A 17801-nucleotide genomic window follows, 5' to 3' on the forward strand; every position below is an offset into this window, starting at 1 on the left:
CCCTTAGCAACGAGCTTTCCTCCGGCCCCGCCCCTCTGCGGCCCGCCCCGCCGCTCTCGGGCCTCGCCCCCGATGACGTGGGGACCCGGCTTTCCGGGATCCTACCTACGGGAGCCGCCTCAGTGACTGCCGCCCTGCGGGGAGTTTGCCCTGCTCGCGGCACCGTGCGGTCACCAGCCAAACCAAGCCTTAGAAACGCCGCCCGCCCGGGCTCGCCCGGCGTTTCCTCCAGCCTGCATCCCGCTAGCAAGATGATCCCCCTCCACCTGTGGCTGCGGACACGCTCTGTTCCCTTTCTCCCTCCAGACACACACAGACAGACAGACAAACACAGACAGACACACACACACAGGCACACATATACACAGACAGAGACACACACACACATACACAGACACACACAGACACACACAAACAGACACACAGGCACACACACACAGACACATACACAGACAGACACACAGACACAGACAGACACACAGACAGACACACAGACAGACAGACAGACAGACACACACACACAGGCACACAGACACACAGACAGACACACAGAGACAGACAGACACACACACACAGACAGACAGACAGACACACACAGGCACACAGACAGGTACACAGAGACAGACAGACACACACAGACAGACAGACACAGACAGACAGACAGACACACACACAGGCACACAGACACACAGACAGACACACAGAGACAGACAGACAGACACACACAGACAGACAGATGATAGACGGAGATTTCAGAACTTTCTTAGCACCTGACCTGAGACCAAAAGAGGAAGATTTGAAGTAAACCAAAACGCACACTCGAGAGTGAGAGACAGACAGACGGACAGATGGACAGACGGATAACAGATGACAGAAAGCTCTCAGACCCTCCTCAGCTCTTGACCTGACACCGAAAGAGAGGGAGAAAGGCCTTAGACACAAATGACGCCCCATATCCACGCGCCGGCGCGCGGGCTAGCATGCTCCCACAGATGCCTTGGAGACCATTTCTCTCCACCCTCGCCCGTCTCTGTGGCTGACAGGCTCTCTTCTGTCTGGTCCCCGGGAGGGCTTGGAGCCGGACACAGCTCAAATACAGAAGAGCGAGTGTGAGGCAGGCCCACGAAAGGGAAAGGAAAAAGTCTCCAAGGCGCCCGGCCCCCGCAGGACGGGCCTAGACATGCTGGGCGCTCCCAGGCTAGGACCCAACCCACGCTGGGCGCCTCCTTGGGAAAAGAGAAGAGGGGATGCCAGTCTCCAGAGTTGCTCTGCACCCGCAGGGAATCAAGTGGCCAACTCCATCCTTAGGCTTGGGGGGAACGAGGGGAGAAAACATATAAGTAACCTTCTAGGTCCAGGTGGAAGACGACACTGGAAATGGAGACACTTTGGGTCCCGGTGCAGGAAGGGTTGAATCCAAGACGTGCACTTTTCTCGTGGAGGCTGGCTCCGTGGCTCCAACCCGGAGGCTGTGGAGGACTGCCAGGGGTTCTGACCTCAGCTATTTCTCACCCCAGGGTGAAGGTGGGACCAGACCCGCCCTTCCCTGGCTTCCTATAAGGGCACAGGACCCGGGACTGCAGCAGGTCACACACCATGAGGCCGTCTAGAAGACACAGGACCTTCCTGCTGGCTCTCACACTGCTCTGCGCCCTGTTGCGTCTCGGTAAGTGCCAGCCGGACCTGGCCTCCCTCCTGGTGTCTCAGAGGGCATTGAGCAAAGAGAGAGGGGGCGGGAGTCCTTGAGAAATCAGATTTATGAAGGATGCAGGGGGTAAGGAGGAGAAAGCCTGTGTCCCAGACGGCTTGATGGGCCCCAGGAAGGATCTCAGAACATGGCATCTGAATGCGGGGAAATCAGATGAGAGCTGGTCTTTAAGATGTAACCAGTTAGTAAGGACAGAGGTGCCCCTTTCTCTCTGGACTTAGAGGAATTCAGGCCCTCAACACTCCCGAGCCAGCTTCTCTGTCTCTGGGACCAAGGTGGCTGGGTCCCCCCCTCTGTCAGGAAGGAATTCATGCCACTGATCCCTCTGGACCTCAGTCTCCCGCTTTGACTTAGGACACAGACCTCAAAGTCAGGTACCCCTGCCTGAGCTGCCAGACGGCCGTGGTACCTTCAGGAAGGCGAGTTCCACACCCCAAGAACCAGCTGGACCTGAAATCTTACAAAAGCCCCATAGAAAACCCTGCCACGACCCCTCCCTGCCTCTGAGCTCGCTCATAGGACCCTGGCGTCCAAAGTCCTCGAGCCTTGTAATTATTAAGTAAAACAGGCTCTGCGGTGGAGTCATTTCCCGCCCTAGAAGCCACTTCGCTGGCATGGCCACCACTGCTTCCCCGTCGGACAATCCCCTGGACGGTCCTCAGAGCCCAACCCTGAAAAACCCTCCCCACAAGTCATCTCTCCCGAGAGCTCCAAAGCCTGGTCTGCAGACCACCCTAGCCGTGACCACACGCCCTGCCCTCTGCTCGCCCCACTGCAGGGTGCTCGCTAAGGTGCGAAGTGTGCAAGGGCTCGGGTCACACGTGCAGCGGGAAGATGAAGACCTGCGAAGCCGGCAAAGACGCATGCGTGGTTCTCGTGGGCGAGTCGAGCACAAGTAGGAGGGTGTGGCTTCGGCCAAGAGGGCGGGGAGGAAAGGGTACCTCCCTGGTCGAAGAGACCACCCTGTGGGTGGGGGATAACGGGTTACCGGGGAGAAAATCAGACGTGGGAGAGGCGTGGTGTGCTGCCACACGCTGTGGCCAGAGATCCCGAAACTCAGGCTGTGCTGACGCAAGGAGGGATGGGGGAATGGAGCGATGAAGCAGCAGTCAAGAGCACTGGCTGCTCTCACAGAGCATCTCTGTTTCAATCCCCAGCGCCCACATGGTGGCTCACAAATGGTCTGTAACTGAAATCCCAGGGAAATCAGCGCCCTCTTCTGGCCACAACCGGCACCGCATACCTGTGGTGCGCATACATATGCATGCTCGCTAAATACCCATACGCATAAAATAAAATGGGGGAGGGGAGGGGAGCTGGGGGAGGGAAAGAGTCTTGTTTTGTTTTTGTTGTTTTCGAGACAGGGTATCTCTGTGTAGCTTTGGAGGCTGTCCTGGCACTCGCTCTGTAGACGAGGCCGGCCTCGAACTCACAGAGATCTGCCTGCCTCTGCCTCCCGAAGGCTGGGATTAAAGGCGTGCGACCACGGCTCGGCCAAGGACAGAGTCTTTTAATTAAAAATGTTTCTATTCGTAATTACGTATATGGAGGAGGCATTATGCAAGCGAGTACAGTGTCTGCAGAGGTGGGGAGAGAAAATTAGATCCCTCGGAGCTAAAGCTACAGGCAGCTGCGGGACACCGATGGTGCGAGCTTTGGGGCTTCCGGAAGAGCAGTTCCTGTTCTTACATCTCTCCAGCGCGAGGGGAGCTGGGTCAGGGGGAGGCAGCAAGGGAGCTACCTGACGGGAGGAGCAAAACAAGCAAAAACGGAAGGAGGAGGTAAGAGGAAGGGGGTGGAGAGGTAGGGGCTGAGGGGTGGTAGGAGGACCTGGCAGCCAGGTCCAGCTCCGCTATATTAAATAGGCACTCGAGCCATTTGCCCCAGGTTTAAACTTAGCAGGAGGCGGGGAAAGTCCACCTCGCATAGGCACAGGGGTAGTTAGGGGGCTTGGGGAAGGACTTGTAGGCTCAACTGGGTGAAGGAACCGGGCCAGACAAGCAGGGGGCGCTACCTACCAGCCGCTGTGCTGTGCGCCAGGAGCTTTGTGAAGTGGCCTTTCTGAGATGCTATGGGCCAGAGACACGCACGGCTCAGCAGGTAGGAACTCTGGTGTGGAGGACCTGAGATTGATGCCTGACCCCACAAGGTGACTCTTGGCACACTCCCTGGGGCACATGTGCAATACATGCACTATATGATATATATATATATATGACAAAAATGTGATGAAGACTGGTTGGTGCGTATGTATAATCCATGGTCACAGAAATGAAACCCAGGAGAGATGGTGAAAGCATTGCAGACTGTCATCATCTGGTTTACCGTCTCCCTTCAGAGATTCCATAGTATATTTCACTACTTCATCCTTTACACACACACCCCACCAAGGCAGGGTTTCTCTGTGGAGCCCTGGCTGTCCTGGAACTCGCTCTGTAAACCAGGCTGACCTCAAACTCACAGGGATCCCCCTGCCTCTGCCTCCCGACATGCAGAACCAATGCCTGGCTCTCCCTTGCATCTCTTGCAAGGATTTCTTGTCTTCCTTTAGATCGTTCGCCAACCCAGCTGAGCTCTGCTCCGAGCGCTCCATCCTTAACTTCATCGTGTCTTATGCAAACTACTTCTTGCACCTGAGCTACATCGCGGGAAGTCATTGCTTTCACTTGGGGCTCTTCTATTTCTATCTCTGTGGCTTGCCTGGCTTTGCCAGTGGCAGAGCGGCCACGCGAACCGCCTGATGGGTCAGGCATGTAGAGCTGCGGCCCTCCCAGGAGGCTGCAGCCCAAGGGTCCAACAGCCCTGTGACGTGTGTAAGCGTGCGCATGGCCACTCTGTCGGAGATGTCTGAGAGGCACGTTACAGCCAATGTCAGGTCTCAAGTCGGATGCTTCTTCTCCTGCTGTGTCTGCTAATGAACAGCTATCTGCCAACAAACCTGCCGCCACCACTCCAACATGCCAATCAATGTGAAAAGGGCGTGTTTGGAGTCGCCTTCACAGCGTCTGGAGAAGACGAGCTTTCCTACCCCAAAGACAGTCTTTATATCTTCTCCCAAGAGCTCCTTCCCACAGCCTTCATGGCATTCTCAACTCAAGAACCTCTTCCTGCCTGGGCTTCGGTGGCACAGGGCTTTAATCCCAGTACTCGGGAGGCAGAGGCAGGCAGATCTCTGTGAGTTTGAGGCCAGCCTGGTCTACAAGAGCGAGTTCCAGGATAGGCTCCAAAACAATACTGAGAAACCCTGTCTCAAAAAACCAATAAATAATTAAATAAAGTGCCTATTCTAGCCGGGCGTTGGTGGCACACCCCTTTAATCCAAGCACTGGGGAGGCAGAGGCAGGCGGATCTCTGTGTTCTGGGTCACCCTGGTTTACAGAGTGAGTTCCAGGGAAGGCAGGGCTACGTAGTGAGACTCTGCCTCAAAAACATTATTTTATGTGCATATGTATATATGTCTGTATGAGCATGTGAATGCAGATGCCCAAGGAGTCCAGAAGAGGGCGACAGATCCTTGGAACTATAGTAGTAGACTGTTAGCTCCCAGATCTGGGTGCTGGGAACCAAACTTGGGTTCTCTAGAAGAGCAGCAACTGCTCTTAACCACATGAGCTTTCTCTCCAGCCCTACCTAGTGTTTTCTCTCTCTCTTTCTGTCTCTCTCTCTCGTTCTGTCTGTGTGTGTGTGTGCGTGAGAGAGAGAGAGAGAGAGAGAGAGAGAGAGAGAGAGAGAGAGAGAGAGAGAGAGAGAATGGGAGGGAGAGTGATTAATTCCGTCCCCACTCTGCAGAGGGCCGGAAGTCAGTGAGCACCTTCAAGGCTTGCATGAAGTTTAGAGACTGCTACTCCGGCTTCGTATCTACCACCATGAGTCCCAATGACTACATGGTGTCCAACGCCCACTGCTGTCAGAGCGACGGCTGCAACAGTGTCCTGGTGCCCCGTAAGTGCCATCCCAACAACGGTACGCCCGCCCTCCCTGTGACATCTGGCAAGCCCTTGGCTGCTTCGGGCCGGCAGACTCCACCCACCCAGTCCGTGTTCCCCCAGGTTCCGAGGGCGCTGTGTGTGTGTGTGTGTGTGTGTGTGTGTGTGTGTGTATGTGTGTGTAACAATTCTTCCCATCTGCTTTACACTCCCAGCTCCCCAGAACAATCGAACCGAGAACGGCCTGATGTGCCCCTCCTGCATCGCGCCCTTCCAGGAGACGTGCCCGGGAACCCAGGCAGCCCGCTGCGTGGGCCCGGAAACACACTGCATCTATTTTGCGGGCAGTGTGCAGGCTGGTGAGCGGGTGCACGGGCTTTGATGGGTGGAGGGGTGTGTCTCAGAAGTACAGGGCCACACCTCCCCGTTACGGGCATGGGGGGGGGGGGCTTTCGGAGAACTAGGGCGGGGATGTGCGTGCCAGACTCCTGGGCCGGGAAGAGGCTGACCCGGTTCCGAATGTCGTCACAGGCATTATCAACACAAAATTTGCCACGAGGGGCTGTGCCACGGAGAGCGCCTGCCACACCAAGACCGGAGCCGAGGTGCCTTCCGCCTCCTACCTCTACTTCCTGCGCAGGGCGGACTGCGTGCCAGCCCCCTACCCCCCTGGGAGGGGCGAGTGACCGACCCAAAGAGGATGTGACTTGAGGTCCCCATCTGCCCTCAGCCTGCGGCTCTCCAGGCGCCCGTAAAATTAAAACCGATGAACAGAGTAAAACCTCAGGCTTTGTGACCAGGTGGTATCTCGGGAAGGTGGGTGTAAACAGTACGGGTCCCCCGTGCTCGTTTCCGACCCAGTTCAAAAGCAGAGAGGATCCCTGCGTGGTAGCAGGGCTGAGGATCGCGAGTTCAGGACCAGCCCCAACTGGATCTGCATAGCTAGACCCTGTCTCAAAAACAATCAGGAAAAGCACCCAGGTGGTGGTGGCGCGCACCTTTAATCCCAGCCCCCGGGAGGCAGAGGCCGGCGGATCTCTGTGAGCTTGAGGGCAACCTGGTCTACTTAGCAAGTGCCAGGACAGTCAGAGAACTACATAGTAAGACTGGGGGTGGGGGTGGGGTGGGGATAGGCCAGCCCGGGCTACAGGAGAGCCTGCCCTTTGAAAGGGAAAAAGAAAACAAGAAAGTGGTCCTTGCTTTATATTAAGGGGCACCATGCCTGGAACGTTTCCATACCCCAGTAAGCCTCTCTGCGAATGCAGCCATCCAGACCAGACCAAATCAAACCGAATTAGAAAAAGCCCATGTTCAATGGATACAACGCTCCCAGATGGCCTTCCAGTCCCCCAGAGAGGAGATGGGAAAGGGAGACCAGAAAAACCACCAGTCTGGTTTTGGGGGGCAGTTTAAATACCCCCATGGGAGTGGTCTTGAGCATCTCTGGGGTGGGGGTCATCTTTTGGGGATGGAGCTTTCTGAGATGCAGCAGGGTTTGGAGGGAGAGGGGGGAGGGGCTTAGGCGGAACTTCCACCAGAACATCCCAGACTCTTTGGGTATCTGGATGCCAGGGGCTGGCCTCACCATAACAATGCGGATCTCCCACACTAAGTATTTCATATTTTATGATCATGTGATGATCACAGCCCTTGGTTTGTTGTTTCGCAGTTACTGTTTGAGACTCTCATTATGTAGTGCAGTCCAGCCTCAGACTCGCTGCCTCGCCCTCTAGAAATTACGGCGGTGAACAACCCCCGCCCAGCTGAAATTGATGTTATCCCACTTCACGGGGGAAACACTGAGGCGGACTGAGGGTGACACTCGCCTTGACTCAAACAGCTAGGATGGGGGAGAACCCTGACGGGAAGCCGGGTCTGTCACATATTCCAAAGGCCTTGGCCACCTCTCTCTCCCTCACCTCGGTTTTCACGTCTGCAATGGGTGGCTAGGAATAGCGAGAACCTCGGGGTTGTCCTGCGATAAAAAATGCTACTTCAAAAGCACTCCCAGCAGTGGGTACCACCTCTAAAGCCCTGATGGCCCTTCCAACACTGTCTCTGTAAATACTAATCATGGCGGTAGCTGCCACTTACAGAGTGGCCATTAGTTAGCAGGCAGGTGCTAAGTGTTGTCGCCAACCGGAGCAGGCTACATTCCGCTTCAGTAACAATTTGCTAATCCCGGTGGCTGAAAACAGAGGTATATGAGTCAGCTAGTGCTGCAATGATACTGTGTAACAAACCAGCCCCAAACTAAGGCTTAAGACAACAAGCATTCGAAGGGTGTGTGGGTTGGGCTGGGATAGCCCTTCCAGCTGGTTCCACCTAGAACAGGCTCCCCCGTGGACTTCCGCAAATCCCCTGCGTCACTGACTTCCCGGCAGATGTTTTCACCGCATACAGGGCTTGTGTTGTTGTTGAGGATAGCCAATGGTAGTGGCACTCCACTCGTGACTGAGGTGAGTCACGAGGCCAAAGCCAGCATCAACGTGGGAGTGTCACTGGAGGGGGGAGTGTGTATTTGCTGAATGAGCACACGTTCGCAAAAGGCTGGGGCGTTCCTTCCCTCTACAAGTTGAGCATAATCCCAAGAGGGTTTCTGCCCGTTCCAGGCAGGGATCGGCCAATTTCTTTGCCAAAGGGAAGTGCCTGGATATGCCTCACCTGCGTGGTTAAACGCTGTGACCCAGAAGTGACTTAACACTCACAGCTGCATGGATGGAGCTAGTCACATGGCCACACCTCACCAGAGTTAGACTCCTTCCCCGGGCAGAAGGCTGAGAGCTGGGTCATCACAGCAGCGATGACTGTGGCCGCCGTGGCCTTTGAGAGGCAGCCTCACTCTGCACAGTCAGCACTGAGCCTTCTCATCCTTGTCTTAAGGAGATGAGACTTGAGGCTCAGGGGGAGATGTTAATCTGAAGATCACACGGCTCAAGTGTAACAGAGCTTAAGATTTTAGCAGGACTTGATTGACATAGTGCACCTTTAAACACAATGCTTGGAAGGCTGAAGCAGGAGGATAACGAATTGAAACATACCAAAAGCTACATACCAAAAGCTTTGATCAATTTTGCGTCAGTAGTGGGGATAGACCTATGGCCTTAACTATGGTAGGAAGGTGCTCTACCACTGAGCCACACCCCCAGCCCCTCACTGGGGGATTCTAGACAGGGGCTCTACCACTGAGCCACACCCCAGCCCCTCACTGGGGGATTCTAGGCAGAGGCTCTACCACTGAGCCACACCCCTAGCCCCTCACTGGGGGATTCTAGACAGGGGCTCTACCACTGAGCCACACCCCTAGCCCCTCACTGGGGGATTCTAGACAGGGGCTCTACTACTGAGCCACTCCTCAGAGCCCTCACTGGGGGATTCTAGGCAGGGGCTCTACCACTGAGCCACTCCTCAGAGCCCTCACAGGGGGATTCTAGGCAGGGGCTCTACCACTGAGCCACTCCTCAGAGTCCTCACTGGGGGATTCTAGACAGGGGCTCTACCACTGAGCCACTCCTCAGAGTCCTCACAGGGGGAGTCTAAGGAAGCACATCACCATGGAGCTTCATCCCCAGCCCTCAGGTCGGGCTTCTCAGTGTAGCAGTGATGGCAGGAAGCCCAAGGACATCCAGAGAGGAAGTCCAACTCATAATCACTTTTCAAGCTTCTGATTGATTGCATCATGTGTGCTGTTGTCCCAGTGGCTAAAATCCAGAGTGAGGCTGAGAAAGCACGGTCGAGTGCTTGTCCTGAGAGGGGATGAACTTGGGAACAATGGGTCACCCTGGCTCCAGAGTTCAGTTGCTTAGTCATCACAAACTTGGAAGCTTAAAAATCACTAAGTCCACTAGGCATCGGTGGCGCACGCCTTTAATCCCAGCACTCAGGAGGCAGAGGCAGGCGATCCCTCTGAGTTTGAGGTCAGCCTGATCTGCAGAGCGGGTTCCAGGACAGCCAGGACTACTTTTGTCTCAAAAAAAACAAAAGAAATAGAAAAAAAATCATCGAGTTCAAGGCTGGAGAGAAGGCTCAGCAGACAAAAGCGCCTTCCCCAGCACATACCCACACACAAACACTTAAAGATTAATAAATCAAATCTTTAAAAAGACACACAACAGGATTTCTACTCTTTTATTTGTTTCTCTGAAACACGACACAGGTTGACCAGATTGTCACGTTTGTCTCCCATTCCAATAGACAGTTCCTTCATGAGCCAGCAGTATAGGACTCTCCCCTCCTATGTTGAAGAGGGTATGTCATCCACTCACCAAGTTTTGGAACCTGCTCTTGTGACAGCACCAAGACCAAGAGTCACTGCACAGTTGCAGTTCCAGCCTGGAGGGCTGACATTTCCCAGAATCTCTGTGTCCAGGCTCCTGGAGACCCGAGGTGCCTCGTTTGCGTATCATGCGAGCAGCCAGTGGTCTGGCCCACAAGGGAGACTAAGCCTTTTCTATCTGGGGGCTTCCAGAGATGGTTACTTCACTCTCTTCATTACTTACACCCTGGAAAAGCCCAAAATCCTAACGAAAGATTGAGGTACCACACAAGTCGCTCACCCCGGTAATCCCAGCACTTCAGAGGCTGAAGCATGAGTTTGAGGCCAGTGTGAGCTACAGAGTAAGACACCCTATCATGGAGGGGGGGGGACGGGATGGACGGACGGATGGACGGACGGACACGGACGGGACGGGGCTCTGAGCCAAATATAATTTATTCCATAAGTTGCTTACCTCGGGCATCTTGTCACACAAGAAAAGCGACCAGTACACCTTGCTAGGGACCATTTGTTGGTGACTTGCCCAATATTCTCTTAACCCAACTGGGTAGGACCCTCTGTCCCTGGGTCCCGTGTATAGGTCCCCTGTAATCCTGGAGTCACTCCATATCTGTGTTGTCACCCACTGTGGCCACTAATCATTAGCTACCCGATACGTAGCTAATGCCACTGAGAAAAATCAACTTAAAATGTTATTTGTATTTGACTGACACATCGCAGGTTTGGAAAAACCACGAAGCCACGAGGTGGTCCAGGCCTGTGAGTGATCTCAGTTACTCAGGAGGCCAGTCCAGGCAACTCAGTGAGACCGTGTCTCAGAATAAAAGATAAAAAAAAAGCAGGCTAAGGGTGTGGCTCAGTGGTACAGAAACCCATACATAGGTCCAGCATAGAGTGTTTGCCTTGAATACATGAGGCACTAGGTTCAAACCCCAGCATCGGGGGAAGCCTATGAAGTATGAGGCAACACGGGTGTGGGAATTGGGTTCTCCACCTATGAATTCAACTATTTCCAATTAGGTGTGTCACGGGAGCTGAGGCGTGCTGGGTAAGGAACACTACGGCCCTCAGTGAAAAGAACACCGGGCATCTCAATGAGAGTTGGAAAATGGGAGCCAGGTGCTGGGCTTTAGGACGGTAATCCAAGCGCTGGGGAGGCTGAGACAGCCAGAGCTAGCCAACCCCAACATCAGAAGGACTAGTATAGACCGGCCGGGCGTTGGTGGCGCATGCCTTTAATCCCAGCCCTCGGGAGGCAGAGGCAGGCAGATCTCTGTGAGTTCGAGACCAGCCTGGTCAACAGAGCGTGTTCCAGGACAGCCTCCAAAACAATACAGAGAACCCCTGTCTCAAAAAACCAAAAATAAAATAAAATAAAGAAGGACCTAGCATCCAAAGCCACAGAGAAACCCTGTCTCGAAAAAAAAAAAAAAAAAAAAAAAAAAAAGTACCTAGTATCAGGCTGGGTGGCCTGGAGCAGGGAATGAGAAGAGGTAGGGGCCAGACCGCAGAGTTCAGGGTCAGAACAGATTGAACAGTGAGATGGGGCGCTCGCTCAGCTCAGGTCGACCCGCGACTCTATTGTCACTGAGGATGGCCTTAAGCTTCTAATTCTCCTATCTCCCCCTCTCAAGTTGGGCTGGGGGTTGCACGCCTGCGCCTTGACTCTCACGGGGGGGGGGGCAAATCGCATCAGACAGGGGTGGAGCCCGACTACAAACCCCTCCCTCGGAAGCTCTTCCAGCTCTAAGCCTTTCTACCTGACAGGTGCTCGCCTCTCCCTAGCTTCTCCCTTTTTGTAACAAGAAACTGACCGCCTGAAGTCCAGGCCCTGCGCCAAGTGACCAATAAACTAAAACAGTAAATGCCAGGCACGTACCGTGTATCAGGCACCGCTCTGGGTGACAGGGTACACCTAAGGAAAGGACAGGCGCGGGGCAAGAGCCAACCAACAGGTGAATGAAAGAAAGAATGAATAAATAAATAAAGCCATTACTGATAGCGATGTGTACTTACAGGGAAAAGGTAAGGTCAGGGCCAGTGTAAGCCACTTGGGGTGACCAGAAGGCTTCTGAAGCAGCCGCTGCGGGGAGACCTGATGGATGAGGACTCAATCTCAAAAAAAAAAAAATGGGGAGGCAGAGCATCCCACGGAAAACCCAGAGTCCCGAGGTGGGACCCAGGCATCAGAAAGGACAACCCAGGCTTGCTGGAGATCGGCCTGGAATGAGAAGAGGCGGAGCCAGGCCACACAGAGCCTTGCTGTGTCGAGGAGCCTGCGCCCTGCATCTCGAGCCTGCGCCCTGCATCTCGGAGCCTGGCGGTCCCGTGTACCAGGCCCTCCTTTCCTGTTTTTGAAGGACCTTAGGTGGCACTTTCCACCCGCACAGAGCTGACAGCACTGCGGTTTCTGCCTCCGCCCCACCCCTGGCACCTCCCCGCGGCATCAAATGCCTGCTCAGCTGCCTCGTGGGAAACTCTGCCCACCGCAGCATCCTGTGCGGACCAGCAGTCTTGGGGAACCCCGAGGAGGCCACGCGGGGAAGTCTAGGCGGCCACAGCAGGACACCGCTGCCTTTCCAAAACAGCGGGGACGAAGAAGCACTCTGAGAGTTCAGGTCGTGATGACAGAAGAAACCGCGGTAAACTGACGAGAAGCAGGTGTGCACATGCCAGAGACCCTGAATCACCCAGCACCTATAAAGTGGGGGTAGTCACGCCCCTTCCCAGTAAAGCACGGAGAGGCAATTGCCGGAACCAACCCCAGGATACCAGGGGCTCATGGAGGTATTTCTGAAGTGTGGGTTTCTACTCTTCTACACCCCCAAAGATCCCATTCCCAGACTCTGGCCACCAGGAGGCCACCATGCCTAGACCTCTTGTCCCTTCCTTTCCATTTTTTTTTCCCGAGACAGGGTTTCTCTGTGGCTTTGGAGGCTGTCCTGGAACTCGCTCTTGTAGACCAGGCTGACCTCAAACTCACAGAGATCCGCCTGCCTCTGCCTCCCGAGTGCTGAGATTAAAGGTGGGCGCAACCAACGCCCGGCCCTTCCTTTCAATTTCGTAGGACAATGTTCTCTAAGTCAAAGTCTCGCAGAGCAAATGGTGGGCGATCCTACCAGGGGGTCTCCAGCAGACCCCTGATCTCCACGGGATTTCCCACCACCCAGGAATTGACAACCAATGTCCACTTTCTGGGGGGACAACTTACATCTTGTTTCCCTTTGGGACCAAGGGTTCTAACTCCCAATAGCACCAGGCCCACAGCCGTAGGACCACACACAGTCAGGCAGGAATCGAGGCTTCCAGATCTAGGGCCGGGTGTCAGCTGGAAGCCAAGAGGCTCCCCTTTCTAGGAGTCCAGGCCCACAACTCCCTTCACTACTTAAGCATCTGAATAGCAAACTAACAATGCTCAGACCCTTCTCCCATTCAGAACCCAGGAAATCCGGAGACTGTGATTCCAACCAGTCTCCTTCAAGTTCCTGGGATTGAGTACCACCCCTTAGTCTCAGAGGCTGTGGGGCCACAAAGTCACCAGACACCCCAGCTCTCACCACACCCCTCACTGGTTGGGCTCTGGGGGTCCCAGCACCGCCTCAGCGTCGGCCAGCATCTCATCCAGGGCCTGCAGCAGGACACCGTGGGCAGCACGGTAACCCAGCCCACCTGTCGCCGCTGCGCCACCCGCAGGCCATAGGAAGGAGAGCGCGCCCAGCGCCGCGCCTCCCGCGGTGCCCTCGCCTGCCCAGGACCCTAACCTGGCCTCCACCTCGGCGCGAGTCACTGGGCCTGGGAAGCGTGTGCGCGCGGCCAGCACCCCGGGGGCCAAGTTCAGGGCGCGCTCTCGGCGCGCCACTGCCGCGGGTTCGAGACCTAGCGCTCGGCGCCACTCAGCCAGCTGTCCCCGGAGAAGGGCCACGTCGCAAGCCCAGCCCAATCCTGGTATTGGGGCGGCCGCCGCCGCCAGGCTGGCTAGCAGGGCTGGCCTCCACGCTCCTGCCCGCAGCGCCGCTGCCTTCCTCCGCGCCGCGAGGGGACTTGCAGGTGGCAGCGCCAGCAGCAGCGCCCCGGCCTGAGCTGCAGGCAGTGCGCACTGCAGCCAGCTTCCCACCCCTGGGAGACCAGTTGGACGCAGAGGGAAGACAGGTGGCGGCACCTCTTCCAGCACCTCCCACGACTCATCCTCCGGGCTCCGAGCAGCCATGGGCACCGATTCCCCGGAGCTGGGGTTTTCTTTTCCTCGACTGCGTGCATCCCCTGAACTTCCATCGCTTGCTTTGCTGAGCTTCTCGGCCCTTTCTTCTTCCAGAGCCTCCGGGGGATCCTCGCCCAGGCCGTCCGTGCGCACACCGACGAGTGGAGCATCTGCTGACACCAATAAACGGACCTGGGCCCAGTCCTCTTCGGTGGGAGCCCCAGGGGTGACGAGGATCAGGGCATCGTAGCGGCTCGGGTGAGGGGTGGTGGCAGGGGATACGGCCGTGGGGCCCAAGGGAACGGCCCACAGCACCACGTTGGGGCGCTCTGGAGCCCGATACGGGGTGGGCGCAGTGGGATCCGAGGCGGGCGCAGCCCCTGGGTCACCAGGGTCCAGTCCCAGTAGCGTGTCCAGCACAAGGCCTACATTGGCAGCGCCGGCCACTGCCAGGTCCAGACGCGCGCTGCCCAGGCGCTCGAGGCCCGCGCGCACCCACGACAGCGCCGCCTCCAGGCCGCCGGTCTCGAAGGCCTCGCGAACAGCTTCCAGCTCTGCTGCACCCAGCACCTCGAAGCCATCCTGGGCAGGTGGCAGGAGCCTGCAGTGGGTAGGGTTGGGGGGAGGGAGGGGAAAGGTCAAAGACAGGAAAAGCGGGGCTGAGCGAGCAAGGACCTGGCCATAGTTAAATTTAAAAAAAAAATTCTGAATCCCAGGACCTAAAATAAGAAACCAGGTGGGGTGGGACCATAAAGTTAAGAGAGGTCTTAGGGCTACCCAGAGGAGAAGCGGAAAAGGAGGACCCTGTTAAGAATTCCCAATACAGCCCTCAGGACCAGGACTGTATCTGCATATCCGAAATATCCGACATGTGCTGGGCAGAAGTCTTCTAGGGGGTAAGGCTTAGAGGAAGTCAAGGACATTGGCACCTGTGTTGCGGCCTATGGTGTCCCCAGGGGCTTTTTTCCTACGGGTGGATTTAGGAAGGAGGGCATGGGAAGAGAGGCCGGGGTTTTGTCTGCTGACAGTATTTGCGTATGCCCGGGCCTCGTCTCAATTCTCACTGGAGGGGGCTTGTTAATGTCAGAGAGTTTGCCTGAGATAAGACCTTTGTGGCCAGCCCTCCAGTTGACCCTTTAACTAGCAGAAAATGCTCAAAAGGTGAACGCGTTTATGGTGGAGCCTCCTTGATCTCAAAATCCGTGCTCATGGGTGGGTGGGGGTTGGGGGAGGTCTAGGCATGTTAGAATAGAGAGAGCCAATGAAGTCTTGCCTCTAACTCTCGAGGCACAGGGCTGAGAACCTTAAAGACCACGGTGGCTGAGCTGGGTCGAGGCTAAAGGTATCGGGGTCACCGCCCCACCCAGCCTGAATCGTCCCCTCACCTCCGCAGCGCCTCCGCCTGGGATCGCAGCGCCACCTGCAGGCGCTCTAGCTCCTCGCAGCAATCACCGCTGCTGCAATCGGCCGGCAGCACAAAGACAAGCGCAGCTCCCAAGCCAGCGCTGTTCAGCAGCGCCGCAGTCTGATCCCGGGCCTGGGCTGCATTCTGGGACTCTCCAGGACGCAGATTCCTAACGGCCAGCAGCGGAGTCCCTCGGGCCAAGGCGGCCCGCGCTGCCTCTGCCAGAGCTGGGGTCAAGGGCTGCTCCTCGGTCTCCTCAGATCCTGGTAGCACCAACACCAGCAAATTGGCCTCCGCCGCCCAGGGCCCTGGAGCTGCGGGCGGGCAGCTCAGCTCGCCCAGGAAGAGACCCGGGGCCGCAGCTCTCAGACTGGGGACTCCAAAATCCGGCCGTCCTTCAGGGATCTCTACCGTGTCCACATTCTTGTCGCATAGTGCAGCGATCAGCGAGGACTTCCCCGAGCCCGGAGGCCCCAGGAATAAGGCAGTCACGTCACCCTGCGGCAGAGGCATTGCTGGAAAGCAAGAGGTGGGGAAAGACGGGTCAGAGAGCACGCGAGACGTTGTTTTTGTTTGCTCCCTTTTTAAAGAGTCTCACTGTGCAGCCCTGGCTGGCCCGGAACTCAAGAGAGCCTCTTGCCTCTGCCTCCCAGATCGCAGAGATTAGTGTGCACGACTACACCCGGCAACACCCCTTGCCACCGTAGATCCAGGCTTCATCCCTCCAGCCTGTCCTCCACTCCCGTTCTCCGGTGCAGGACCCAGGAACCCAACGCCCAGGGCGGGCCTATCCCCTGGAGAGCTAGAACGCATTTCTCTTCCTATTTCAAAAACTCAGAAATGCGGCTGCCAATCTCTCGGGGGACTCGAGGGTGGCCACCCTCCCCTCTCCCGGTCCCAAATCACCAACCGAGCCGAGCGTAGGCACGCCGGGATGGCAGCGGGAGCCCCGCCCCTTCGGACGAGCCGAAGGCGGCCGACGTCGGGACGCCTTGGGGTGGGTCTACCCTGACGTCATGCCTTCCAAGACCGGGCGTGCCTTTGGAGCGCAGCCGCGGAGAGACGGAGCTCTCTCGGTCCCCCGCTAAGGTTGCTCCCGCACAGGCACAAAGCAGCCCAGGCGCGTGCGCAGAAAGCTGAGGGGCGGAGCCCCCACCACCGCGACCGGCAACCAAAACGCCTGCGCAGTGAGTTCAGGCTGGCGCGGCCGCCATCCCGAAGCGCTGCGCCGGCGCAGTGAGCCTCGGCCCTGCACCGAGTGCACGGCTGACGCCATCAGCGCGCCCTCCGGTGCAGGAAGGACCTGTCCGCCTGCCTGCCGGTCCCGGCTGGCGTGACTGCGCTAGTGCCGCACGGCAGCCTTGCACCCGGCTCGGGGACACGCGTGGGGCAGCAGGCACGGAGGTCACCGGAGTCCGCAGACTGGGAAGACTCTGCCCGGCTCTCCTGGGGGCAGCGCTGTGGCGATCGGCTGTCAGGCGCCGCCGAGGGGCAGTCCTCTCTAGCCGCCAGGCAGAAAGCCCGAGGGCGTCGCGAGCTGGGGTGGGGAGAAGGCAGCGGGGGGCTGGGGGGGGGACAGCGCGATCCCCAGAAGAGACGGAAGCGAGCGTGGGCGGCGGTGGCTGGGGTGGAGGAGGACGCACGGGTGTCGGGGAGAGACGTGTCCTGGGAAGGGGCGGGCTGAAGTGTCTGGACCCACGCGAGGAATTCGGACTGGGCTGGTGTGAGCGATCGAGGCCTCCACCTTCCCAGGGGTCTATTTGGTGAGGATCGGAGGTCACAGGGGCTTGGGGACCGAAGAGTCACAAACCCGAGGCGTCTCCCGTGTGAGACGACGGGTGAAGCTTTTGTAGCGAGAGTGTCAGAGTTCCGTGGGTGTCAAAAGATTAACGCCCTCTAGGGCTGGTGACACATGGGCAGCCTCGCCCGCTCTTTTTTTCTTGACCACCACATAGGGACCTCTCTGTCTCAACGCCCCGCCCCGCTGGGTACGGCAGAAGCAGGTGCCACTCAGAGGGAGAAGGGGCTTCCAGGTGAGGCTTGGGGTGTGGCAGTGCGACTGGGGACATCTACTGGGAGTGAGCCCCCAACGTCCGTGTCCCAACTCATCCCTAGGCTCTCAGTGTGACTGGGCTTCAGTTTCTCATCAAAACGGTGCAACAGCCGGGCGGTGGTGGCGCACGCCTTTAATCCCAGCTCTCAGGAGGCAGAGGCAGGCAGATCTCTGTGAGTTCGAGGCCAGCCTGGTCTACAGAGTGAGTTTCAGGACAGCCAGGGCTGTTACACAG

The 17801-nt window shown here is 57.0% G+C and overlaps 2 protein-coding genes across 2 annotated transcripts; one reads left to right on the plus strand and one right to left on the minus strand.

The window, feature by feature from the left end:
- Positions 1–1125: 1125 nt before the first annotated feature.
- Positions 1126–6415, plus strand: LOC121135514 (phospholipase A2 inhibitor and LY6/PLAUR domain containing). The gene is made up of 5 exons (XM_040734398.1): positions 1126–1666; positions 2487–2603; positions 5498–5650; positions 5850–5993; positions 6166–6415. Exons 1-5 carry the CDS (start codon positions 1597–1599, stop codon positions 6318–6320), a joined length of 639 nt encoding a protein of 212 aa, XP_040590332.1. The 5' UTR covers positions 1126–1596; the 3' UTR covers positions 6321–6415.
- Positions 6416–11902: 5487 nt separating this feature from the next.
- Positions 11903–16663, minus strand: Irgq (immunity related GTPase Q). The gene is made up of 3 exons (XM_005086332.4): positions 16424–16663; positions 15494–16028; positions 11903–14709 (listed from the first exon to the last, which is right to left on the minus strand). The coding sequence occupies exons 2-3, from the start codon at positions 16024–16026 to the stop codon at positions 13476–13478; spliced, it is 1767 nt and encodes a 588-aa protein (XP_005086389.1). The 5' UTR covers positions 16027–16028; positions 16424–16663; the 3' UTR covers positions 11903–13475.
- Positions 16664–17801: the final 1138 nt, after the last annotated feature.

The sequence above is a fragment of the Mesocricetus auratus genome, unplaced genomic scaffold (assembly GCF_017639785.1).
Source record: "Mesocricetus auratus isolate SY011 unplaced genomic scaffold, BCM_Maur_2.0 Super-Scaffold_100038, whole genome shotgun sequence".
NCBI classification, from domain to species: domain Eukaryota; kingdom Metazoa; phylum Chordata; class Mammalia; order Rodentia; family Cricetidae; genus Mesocricetus; species Mesocricetus auratus.

Coding starts and splice junctions, on each gene's coding strand:
- LOC121135514 (XM_040734398.1), top strand. CDS start 1,597: ATGAGGCCGTCTAGAAGACACAGGACCTTCCTGCTGGCTCTCACACTG. Junction 1,667..2,486: donor CTGCGCCCTGTTGCGTCTCG/GTAAGTGCCAGC, acceptor GCCCCACTGCAG/GGTGCTCGCTAAGGTGCGAA. Junction 5,651..5,849: donor CAACAGTGTCCTGGTGCCCC/GTAAGTGCCATC, acceptor TTACACTCCCAG/CTCCCCAGAACAATCGAACC.
- Irgq (XM_005086332.4), bottom strand. CDS start 16,026: ATGCCTCTGCCGCAGGGTGACGTGACTGCCTTATTCCTGGGGCCTCCG. Junction 14,710..15,493: donor CAGGCGGAGGCGCTGCGGAG/GTGAGGGGACGA, acceptor TACCCACTGCAG/GCTCCTGCCACCTGCCCAGG.